This window comes from Poecilia formosa, unplaced genomic scaffold, assembly GCF_000485575.1.
Source record: "Poecilia formosa unplaced genomic scaffold, Poecilia_formosa-5.1.2 Scaffold277, whole genome shotgun sequence".
Lineage (NCBI taxonomy): Eukaryota > Metazoa > Chordata > Actinopteri > Cyprinodontiformes > Poeciliidae > Poecilia > Poecilia formosa.
In genome coordinates, this window is record NW_006800216.1 from 115684 (window position 1) to 127211 (window position 11528).

General features: G+C 41.9%; 1 protein-coding gene across 2 annotated transcripts; it reads right to left on the reverse strand.

Annotated features, from left to right (window-relative positions):
- Positions 1–1614: 1614 nt before the first annotated feature.
- Positions 1615–11179, reverse strand: phlda1 (pleckstrin homology-like domain, family A, member 1). 2 transcript variants are annotated; one of them, XR_001664638.1, is made up of 3 exons: positions 10054–11179; positions 3710–8279; positions 1615–3515 (listed from the first exon to the last, which is right to left on the reverse strand). XR_001664638.1 is itself a non-coding variant. In XM_007571239.2 (2 exons), the coding sequence occupies exon 1, from the start codon at positions 10837–10839 to the stop codon at positions 10093–10095; it is 747 nt and encodes a 248-aa protein (XP_007571301.2). In that variant the 5' UTR covers positions 10840–11179; the 3' UTR covers positions 1615–8279; positions 10054–10092. The 2 variants fall into 2 exon arrangements, 1 of the variants encoding a protein (XP_007571301.2); XM_007571239.2 differs by having other exon boundaries at positions 1615–8279.
- Positions 11180–11528: the final 349 nt, after the last annotated feature.

Sequence of the window (11528 nt, forward strand, 5' to 3'; positions counted from 1 at the left end):
AACGGATTTATCTCATGCAAAAGAGGAACTGCGCCTTTCACGCAAACAGAGGGAGGTCAGGGACTGGCTGGAGAACAGGTGTCCCTACTGCTGCCTGGCCTATCGCTGACCTTGGGGGTGGGTGTGCGACGAGGAAGTCGAGTCATCTCAGCTGCCTGCCTGCTGTTGTTGTCGCCTCACCTGTGTGTGCGTGTGTGTGCACAGGTGACAGGACAGATAACGAGCGCGGTGCAGACAGTCTGTCTGTATGGAGCAGTCTTCAGCGTACAGCAGCAGCATACTGATACTGATAAGGCGGAGGACGTTTATTATGTGTGAGTGTGTGGACAACAGGAGGCGGCACAATTGGACCTCCGCTTGACTGAGACCAAAACTCGGATTAAATATGTTCCCTGCTTCCTGGATCACGTGTTTGAGCATTTGCAGAACAGGAGGAAAGTATTGAATTTAAAAGAAAAAAAAAACATAGACCCCTGAAGGGTTTATGTATAACTAGTGATAACTATGTCTGTGATAGAGTAACACAAAGTAGCGCTAACAGTTGAAACCAGATATTTGCATACACTGTTAATTGAAGCACAGAACCCCATTTGTAACTGCCATCCATTTTAAAGGCCCTTTGAAGTCGAAGCTGTAATGTTCCTGCAATATTTCCACAAAGTGAAGTGCACCAGTCCCTCCTCTGGCAAAACAACCCAACAGCACGACACTGTTGCCCCTGTACATCACAGCAGGGATGGCTCAGTTGTAGTTTAATCAGAAATGTCTCCTAAAATGAAGGTCTTTGTCCCTGAGGTTGTGTTCGTGTTGCTTTTAGAGTAATGGCCTCTTCCTTCCTGAACGGCCTTTCAGCCCAAGTCAGTGCAGGACTTGTTTCACCGTGGACACCAGCTGCATTTCCATAAAAAATGTTGGTAAAAACTTTGGTAATATTCCGCTAATGTAAAAAAAAAAAAAAAACAATTTCGGAATTGTGGCGTTTCCACGAAATAACAAAAACAATTGCAATAAAGAAAAAATCACTTTGTTCACGTTTTAATTCATTAAAAACATACCGCACCATCATCCTCCTACCACTTCCTGTCGTCTTCTTTGTCTTTTCCGCCAGTAGAAACATCTGGTTGTTGATCATGTGACACTAAAAAGTGTTTCCTTTGCAGTTTTTCCAAAATACATGAATTTTGATATGGCTGGAAAAAAAAACACTTAATCTAGCGCAAAAAAAAAAAAAAAATAATCAAAAAACACTTTTCTTTGAAATTGACATTTTCTTTTAGCAAATTTATTTTTGAAATTCCAATTTGAGCAGTTTTACTGTCTGGTTGCAACTTCAGAAAAAATGTTACGGAGGAAATAAACATAAAAGCTGGAAGAAAATCTGTTAGAAATTGCACATTGCTGCACTCGGAAGATACAAACAATAAGACAAGTTCCACCGTCATCAAGATGAATCAAACTTGTATTACACTGAAAACTTGGAGTTGTCAACAACGTCTGCTGGAGGGAGAGTTTCAGATGTTTTTTAGATTTGTAAGCCACGTTAACGGATGTGAATGTTCTCTGAGTTTTCTTGTTCCCCTGTCGCTTTGAATTTCCCAACGTTTTTTTCAGCTGCAGCAGAGACCAAGGTGACATTTCTGGTCCTGACGCTAACGCTCTGCTCTGATCACTGAGTGAGGCTGAGCCAGCTGACCAGCACTGACTCTGCAGGGTGGTTGGCCAATAAGTGCTGCTCAATGTGTGTGTGTGTGTGTGTGTGTTGTGAGGCTGCGATGGTAGTTAGAGTGGAAGGTGGTCCAGCAATAAAGCCAGCAAGCAAAGACGAGGTCAAAGGGCACGGAAGTGGAGGGGGAGCCAAATCTACTGACAGCGCGAACTTTTAACACACACACACACACACACACACACACACAGAGAGAGAGAGAGAGAAGCAGTGAACTGCTGCTTGAAATACATCAATACTGCTCCAGTTCACTGCCCAGTAATTCTGTGTTTAAGTTTAGATCTATATAGTTGATTTAAAAAAAACTCAATGTTTTTTGTTTTGTTAGTTTTTTTGTTTGTTTGTTTGTTTGTTTGTTTGTTTTTACAAAAAAGTACATATGTATACATAATTGTGAACTAAAGACAGAACTTCTGAAGAAGACCAACACAGGCATGAGTTGCGTTTCCATTGACCGTAGGATTTGAGCAATTTGACATTTTGAAAATAAATTTGCTTAATGGAAACACGGCAGTTTAAATCGGAGGACTGGAAGTTAGAACTAGTTCCTGTAACAATGTTGGTGGTCTAAAACTTAGTCTTTGTACAAGCACAGACGCAACCAGCTCACTTTGATAATGAAAACATCAGCACACATTGCGTCTATGAATCACAAAGACTACCAGCCAGCAGAGGTCTTTTTTTTTTCTTTTTTTTTTTTGCGTGGCATTGCTGAAACACATACACATACACACACTCACACAATCATTGAGTGAACACGAACAATGACAATCTGCACACCAGCTTGTGGTGCTCATTGTTATTTCTTTGCCATTTGGGTCATTTAAATAGAAAGCATAAAGAGTTTATGCACTACAGAGCAGATGGCTAAGTGTTCCTGCAGTTCAAAATGCTAACGTCACAATTTACCGGCAGTTTGTGGCTGATCATAAGAGACGTAACGTCCGAGTACAAGTTCTAAAGGTATAACGTCATTTCTGCTCTGCAAATTCGTCGGCTTCAAAAGACAAGTTGTAAAAAGAAACTAAAGCGAGAGAGAGAGAGAGAGAGAGAGGGAGAGAGAGACAGAGAGAGTCTTGCTAGAATTCAGAAATACAGTAGACCCAGAAGGCGCAAACAAGTTGGCTTCAGTTCTAAGACGCAGCCTGAGCAAAGCACCACAAAGCAATCCAACACTATCTCCCACCTACACAGCAGGCAGAAGACAAAACAGCGAGTGTGTGAACAATCTGTTCCCTGTTCTTGGTTCTGATGAGCTGTTTCACCGTTTGACAAAGCCTATTGAGTTGCGCCGACGCCAAATGTCCCTGAATAATGGGCATTTTTTTGCCTACCTGTTATCTCTTTGAAGAACCAAACGATCTGAGCAGGAGGCGGCCTCCAGGTGTCTGAGGGATCTGTGATTGGACATAGAAGTGAAATGAAGCTCCATGAGGGAATCTGAAACAGTGATCACCAAGCAGGAGATCTGATTTAGCTTTTTGTTTTTTGTTTTTTTAGTTCTGCTTAACAAATCTCTCCCGGTAATTACAAGGCATCTGCTATGTTAGATTTGCTTGATGTTTGTTTTTTGCTAATTTTTGGATGTCAATGATTCCCAACTAGATGGGTTTGACTGAGTGATTCCATCACATGAAGATGGTTTGGCTACATATGCGGCATTTTGGGGAAATTGTAGTCTGCAATTTTACAGAAGAGATGTGGATTCAACAAATTCGAATTATGCAAGTTTTCGTGAACTGTGCGACATGCTATCATCCAACTACTTCCTGCTGTCTTTTTCAACGTTTTCCTGAGTAGTAACTTCCAGCTGTTGATCACATGACTCATGTGATGGGGAAAAAAATGCCTCCGTTACAGTTTTGCAAATTACATCTATTACGATACGGCTGAAAAACGACGCCATTCTAGTGCAAAAACTTTGAGTTTCTTTGAAATTAGCAAATTTATTTTCGTAATTTCAATTTGCACAACTTTATGGCTAACAGGAACACAGCTAGGTCAGCTTTGAGCAGCTGACCTGCAGCCTCTACCATTGGTCAGCACAGCATCTTCCCTGTAATTACTAAAGAAAAGCATCGCAATAGCATGATACCTCCTCCATGTGTCACAGCGGAAATGTGGAAAGATTGGTTTCATCCAATCAGACCATTTTCTTCTGTGTTTGCTGCGTCTTTTACATCCCAAAAAGTATGAAAAGTACCAACAAAGATTTAGTAGGTAGGTAGGTTTGACGTTGGGTACAACACTGGAGTGGTTAATGCTGTACGAATCCTTGCACAAGGCATGTACAAAGTTTTTCTTTTTTTGTAAGTTGGTTGAAGTTTTGTGTCAAAACAGCCACAGTTGAGCTACCCCAGGAGGCTCCGCATGTCTGGATTGGATGTACTTCCTAAATCATTTGCAGCCACTTGCGCCTGCTGTCACGTGTTCACACAACTTTGTCCCGATCAAAGGCAGCCGCTGACGGTGAGAAATTAGTTAGCGGTCATCCGGCACACCGAGTCCCAGCAAAGACTTCTTAAGTAATGTTTGAAGAGCAGCTGCAGCGGCTCGTTCAAAGAGGTCTGTCAACAGCAGCAGGGACTCTGACTTAAACTGTCTTTCTGTTGATCTTTCCTCCACGCTGGAAGACGATCTCTGCAGAAAGCCACCAATGAAAAAGTTAAATGTTTAAACTTTTTTTCCATGCTTTTTAATTGGTTGTAATTTATGTTTGGCTACGCAAAACAAAACCTGGAAACAAGCGCACGTTCTTGTGTTTTTATTGTCACGTGTCTTGTGAAATTCAGTAGATGGGGTTCAGTGTCAGGGCACCACCAAAGTCGAAGTATAAATGCAAACAGAAAAAGCTAACCCTTTGTCGTAAAATGGTGCCTAATTGAGGCTCCCTTCATGAACTCATTCATGTCTAATAAAGTGTGTTTTGTATGTGTCTGTTTAAACACAGAACATAATCTCTCTCTGTCTGTTAACACCAAACCGGGTTTTTTGACGGTAGACAAACTGCTTGTAGACCGCTAACTTTGCTGTCAACATGTAAAACTCTACATTAAAAAAAACTAACTTAACATTGCCTGAGATTTCTCTTCAAAATACTCCTCAAGAGTTCATCAAAGACATTATTTTTTTGTAGTAAATCTCAGAGATTGTAGAGGAAAGCAATGTAGCAAACAAGCTAGCAGTGTACTAGCTTCAGAATGTCATGTTAGCATGCTAGTTTGTTCGTCTTAAGGGGAAATTTCTTCAGAATTTAGCTGGATGAAATGTAAAGTTGGCCAAAAGTATGAGTGAATCAGTGTTGAATATTATTTCAATAACCGGGGGTACAACAACAAAAAAACATTGAATCTGGCTTAATGGAGAACATACAAGCTTGAATACTTTTCCAAGCTGCTGTAGCAAAGGGTTATGAATCCAGTTGGATTTTTTTACATTTCTTGTAAAGCTAATGTAACACTACATATCACGAAACCTGCGTGACAACACTGTACACACCCATTACCGATGATTATGTTGGTTCTTGTGTTTTCAAGAACCAACAGCTGCGTAATGGATACAGGCAGCAGCTGAAAGTGAAATCCAGATTTTAATTTTGAGCAGCATTATGCTGATGCAGCATAAAGCCCTCTACGGATCAGCGAAGGTGCCGTCACACGGGCCCACTTTAATTGAATTAACTGGGGCTTTAGACAACAGGGTGGCCGAAGCCACGTGCGACATTCACGTTACACACTGGCAGTTTGTCTAAGCGGCAGCAACTGGCAGTGAAATCCAACTCTCTGTGTGGCAGCTACATTTAGACCAGGAAACATGGGGTGAGCGGTTCAGCGGCTGTAAAGGATTGAAAGGCTGGAGACTGACTGAGTGGGAGCCACTTAAACAGGTCATTACAATGACCCCACGGAGCCACAGGGTCCTGCCATTCATCTACGGCTGCAGGAGGAAAAAAAACAGAAACCACACAAGATGCTGGGCGAGTTTAGTTGTTTTTTTTTTTAGTTTTGTTTGTTTTTTTAATGGAATGTATCTTTTCGAGGTATGAAAATAAATCTCCGTGGAAATAAGAAATTGGACAGTGGTTCCTAACAGTGTGGAATGATGAAAACAGAAAGGCATGTCGGGGAAGCATCGCACCGGCCGCGTCAGATAAAGGGCACGGCTCTGGCCCTGTGTGGAAGATGACAGCAACACAGAGGCATGTGCTGGATTAGCTGCGGTACGCTGGCGAGCGGTGGGAGACCCGCCCAGGAAAGAGGAAACATCATGAGCCACAGTGAGATAAAATACGTCCTGGTGGAACACAAGACATTTCTGAAGCCTCTGATTGACATGTGGCACTGACTGTTGCTCTGCACCGCCGCCTTCATATGTATTAATATGTTTACTTCCAGATAAAAACTCTCCCATGCCTTCAATCTGTTAAGCACAGAAGTGATTTTCTTTCCAAACATTCAAAAACTGAGCTGCAACAGAGACTGATTTGGATAGTTGTGTCCTTCTTTTTGCAATTACTAAAATGTAAAGTTTGTATCAAATGGTTGCTGCTCTGTTATTCGAGTCATACAAAAGCTGACTGGATCTAATTATAAGTAATGGATAAGGATTAGCTGCCCCTCTTCAGTAAATTGCTACAAATCAGCATGAGACAACTTGAAACAGAGACGGTGTAAAGAGGTTAAATTATGGAGATCAGGAAAAAAAAATGTTTCTGTTGTGACCATCAGTATTATCAGATGACTTTGTCATCTTGTATTATGATGGTGTTATTTAGGATCCTGTCACACCAGGAGTGCTATCAACAAGAGTTAGCACAGCGATTTAAGGAATTGACTCCAAATAGTTGGCAAGCTGAATATTGGCTGGCTAGGCAGCACTTTTGCTTTCTTTTAAAACGGTTCTACAAATGCATTCCAGTTTTGTGTTCAAAACCAAGTGAGATTTGCCCATTGCTGTGTTCGTTAAGGCTAGTAGCATTGCTAGGCAGGAAATTGCAATCCAAGCTAATAGCTTTTAGCTTAGTATTTGGCCAAATAAGCAATAGCAACACTGTCAAAAACAGCTTGTTTGACAATACAGATTGTCACACTGTTTACGGACAGCTATTCGTAAGCTAACAAAGCAAACAGCTAGGAAGCTAGATTAGCTGGCTACACAGCTACATTCTGCCACAAAGAAAAACAATAAGTGACGGTTGAATAAATAGCAAACTTAGCTCAATTGCCAATTCTTACCCTATTTTGTATTCACACGCCACCATTTTGTCGTTCTACTCTTCCGTTTTGTACCTGTTCACACTCTTGTATTTGAGCAATCCCTTTTTTTGAAACTATTATGAGATAGTCACGAACAAGTCAACATCTCACAAGCGCAACGAACAGTTGGACCTGAGCTAATTTGATGTACCAAATCAAAATTCCAACTTCAGCATTCAAACCGAACGCATCATAAGCTGACAAAGCCAATCGCTCAGATGCCAACTTATTTCAATAAATTCCTAGTTTCTGTAGCCGAGAAAAAGAGCTTTGGCTAAATCTCCTAATCAGAGGAGCCTCATGACATGATAACCATTTTGTTGATTGTGATGATTCTGGTGTAGTTCTGATCAGTCGAGGTCTAACTAAGTTTAATGTAATGTTATGTTTCCACTAAGATTTAATTGAAACGGTCTGTGAAGCAGCTCAGTTTTGGAAATAGTCACCTTAACCTTATTGTCCATGGTTAAAAAGCCAGAGTACACCCATCACTTAAGAACATAGCAACAGCTTTTCCTTCAATTTACAAATGTAGCAAAATAAAGTGGCGGAAAGCAACAGAAGCACACAATGGAAACACTAAAATACACTGTTGAAATCAAGCATAGAAAACCAACCGTCAATCCACACAGCGCAATCATTTTCTCGATCTGTACATGTTTAGTGAGGTGAGAGGAATACTGCGCAACAAGAGAAATGTATCAAATGAGTCTTTGGCTCTGTTAGAAAATAAAACCAGAAGCATTGACGCATCTTATCCATAACGAGCTGGTTCAACTAATGTTCCACCCCAGGGAATGTTGAGAGAACGTTCCCTAAAAGTTACAGGAAGGACCGGCGTGTCACCGGGCCAGCCTTCCCCCATCATCGTCTCTTGAAAGTTTCAGGCTTCGTAACCTTTAGGGAACATCACCAAACGTTCCCCTCGAGGTTCCAGTTCGTCAGATAGTCCAAGTCGACCGAATGCTTACCTCCAGTGACTCTCACACTTGACATTCAGACAACGTTTTTTATATATATAAAAAAATATATACACATCTAATAAATAAGGGACAAAACCCATTGCACGGTAGAATACAGATGTTTTCTCACATGCTTTTAGTCCATCAGTCTTTTGTGAAGCAAGTCTCTGTACTGAAAAGAGGAGTGAGGGCTGGGGGGGAGGGCTGGTGTGTGGAGACCACATCATGAATTGGGGTGTGGGGTGTTCAGTTCTCCTGGAGAATGGAGCTTGGTGAAGCAGCAGCAGGGGCAGATGAAGCCTGGGTTCATTGTCTTCCTCGGCTGAGTGTCAAATTCACCTGCGGATAAGAATCAATTAGACTGACTGTGGTTTACACAGAGAGGCAGAGGAAAGGTAAAACCCCACTCTGGGCACAACAATAGAACCGCTTTTACAGTTATAGAGCAAAGGTAAGCATAATTACAAAATCCATAGACCTAATGCCTATAGATTAAACTGCTGATCTCACTAGAGGAGTGCAGGCAAAGGCTATTGTGGAACTACAAAACTTATTGGCAATAGTTGTGTCTGATATGGTTTTCTACATAAAAAAAACCACCTAGAGTTTCCTCAACTCTAGGTGGTTTTACAGAGGAGTCACACCTCATCAGGAGGACTGATATCTCCAGCAGGGGTCAAAGTATGCAACTGTAGCGCAGTGGCAGGCCCATGGGTCAGCAGGGAAACAATGACAATCAGCTCTAGCAATGTGTCTCATAGGAATGTGAAGATTTTACACGTTTTCTGCTTTAAATAGCCAAAATCAACAGAATATTGTGCCCATCTGATTAGCTGCTAGCTGGCATTCCACCGCACGTAGTGCTTATTCATGTTTCTAAAACAAATAGAGATGCCATCCGTCAAGAAGTAAGGAAACTACTACTAATTATAACATTGTGGAGCTTTACTTCAAAAGCTCGAAAGTTTAAATACTTTGCGTATTAGTATTTCTAGTCAGTAAGAATTGTTGTCCCCTTGTGGTGTGTACAGTTTTTAAGAAGTATGACTTGCATTTAACAGCTCTAGTTCAAAATGCTACATATGTAGACTAGTTGGACTTCAACTGATTTTTTTTAAACACTTTGACATTTTCAAAACGTTATGTTTCTGATAAGTTTTTTTTTTTTCAGAAAGAAGTTCTTGTACGAATCAGCATTTTTGCAAGAATCTTTGCTTTCTGTTTAGTGAAAATATCCACTAAACAGAATATTTTTGTAATCTTTGCTGGGATTACAATCCCAGCAAAAAATAAAATTAGGCATAAGCAAAGTGAGCGGCTGCAGCAGGGGTGGGGGTCCAAGAGCCTTTAGCTCCAACAGGCTAACACCTTGTTTTGCTGTCAATTGTACTTTATGGAGAATAAGGCAACTTTTAAGCTTGTACTATTGTTTAAACAGGATGTTTGGGGGAAATTGTTAATTGTAATTAATATTTTTAAAACAATGAAAAATTTATGAACATCGAATTATACCGTAAGTAAAGGGGGAAAATAATTTTGTAGTGATGTCATTGGAGTCATCTAAAAACAGATCTACAAGGTGCTGCTGTGCTAGCTGTTGGGGGCTTGAATCAACTCCAACCCAGGCCCCCCTTTAACTTTGGGTCGGCCCTGTTTGAAAAACAAAATTGGGCAGATATGGCACTTGAATATACTTTCTGTCACCAGTTGTTTTTTTTTTAATAGTTAACACAACTGATTTATATTTTTATTGGCATACACATACAAAAGTTGTGTTAGAAGCTCACAAATCAGCCGCTGCCACAGAAAAGCCACGTGTGTGGAAATCTGAGTGGAGCAGCGAGCCGCACTACATCATGGTGCAAATTTGGAAGTTATTCTACGCAGCAACACCTCAGAAGCTCCCGCGTTTTAAATTACTAACTTGGCCTACTGCACTTTCAATTTGTAAGCCGTTTCAATAAATATCTTTTAGACTTTGTGATTCTTAACAAGTATTAAATTGAGTCAAAACGCCTTTATTGTAATTTATAGTATGCTGTGCCTGCTTTTTCTTTTATTTGTTTTTTTTTTACACCCCTTCTTTCCCCCGGTCCTTCTCCCATTGTCTTACCGCTGAAGGCGCGCCGGTGTTTGCGGGGCTCCCCGCGGGTCACGCCACGCTCGGGGAGCTCCGGACGGTCTTCTGCCCGGGCATCTGCACGACGAGCAGCTGCTGCTTCTGCCGGGTGGACTTGACGGCCAGGATCGCCTGCCGGTTCTTGTACTGGACCATCTGCAAGGTGATCTCCGCGTTCCAGCCCTCGTCCTGCGGGCACCTGAAGTCGATCTCCTTCCCCTCCGTCATGACAACGGTGAAGTAGACGTACTTGCCTTTCCGCTCCACGCAGTCCACCGTCTTCATGTTGGCGAAGTGAAGCTCCTTGACTTTGCCCGTGTCCCCGCCGTGCTGCTGCTGCTGCTGCTGCGGGTGATCGTGCTGCTTGGGCGGCAGCAGCAGCACGCCGTCCTCGGTCAGGACGCAGTGCTTCTTCTTCCAAAGCTGCAGCAGCCCGTCGCTCCGCTTCTCCAGCAAACCCTCCTTGTACACCTTCCTCCCGTTTTCCAGCATGTTCGGCCGACCGCTGCGGACCTCCAGCCTGATGGACGCACGGACGCTGCTTGATCGATGGCGCTCTATCCCGGAGAGGCTGCGGGCATGGGATGCAGCTGTGGCTGCTGGATGTGGAAGAAGCGCCTGACTAGCAGTCTGCCTGCCGGTCACTGTTTGTGGAGCGGCTTTTGGGGGCGGGAGGGGTCTGGAGAAGTGCACCGCCCCCCTGAGTAGAGTAAAACCCCCCGAGACCATGGAAGCCCGGTCATTAAGACTCCCCTTTATACTATACAGCGAGACCTCCATCTTCACTCCCCTGAGATTTTTCTTTTTTTTTTTTTTGCTTGCCTTTTTAAAGTTTGCAGGAGAAAATCTACTTTTTACTACAAATTTGAATCCTTGAGGCTGTTTTTACATCCATCCATTACTAACTAGTTCTAAACTGCATTACTTCCACGATGTCGCATTAATTATATCACTGCTGCGGATCGTCTTTTCTTACTGTATATTTCTTGGTTGATGTGTTAGTGGTCATATTCCATTTCCAGTGGAAACCCCTTAAGAGTCCATGAAGTGCCATGTGTTTGAAATAAAGCACCACAGCGCCCTCTGGCGGAACTTAGCGCGAAAAAAATACTCCACGGAAGCGCAGGAACTCTAGATTTCTTAAGTTTATTTAAATATATATACTTTTTTTTTTTACAGCGGTTTTTCTCAAATCGCCAAACAAAGTAATGTATGGAACTATGAAGGACCATACGACAGTACAACAAAAATAGTTTTGGTTTAAAATGTTTATTTTGTGAAAGAAAAAGTTCTAAATATTTTAGTTTTTAATATGTGGCTTCCAGTTTAGCTTAAATTCGTCATCTGCAAATACAAAGAATAAAAACTCCTTTAAAACTTTAGAGTTCATTATTATATAATATGAATAAATTAGGACCCAGGACGGAACCTTGAAGGACTCCACAACTGATTTAGAGCAACTTTGATTA

Coding starts and splice junctions, on each gene's coding strand:
- phlda1 (XM_007571239.2), bottom strand. CDS start 10,839: ATGGAGGTCTCGCTGTATAGTATAAAGGGGAGTCTTAATGACCGGGCT.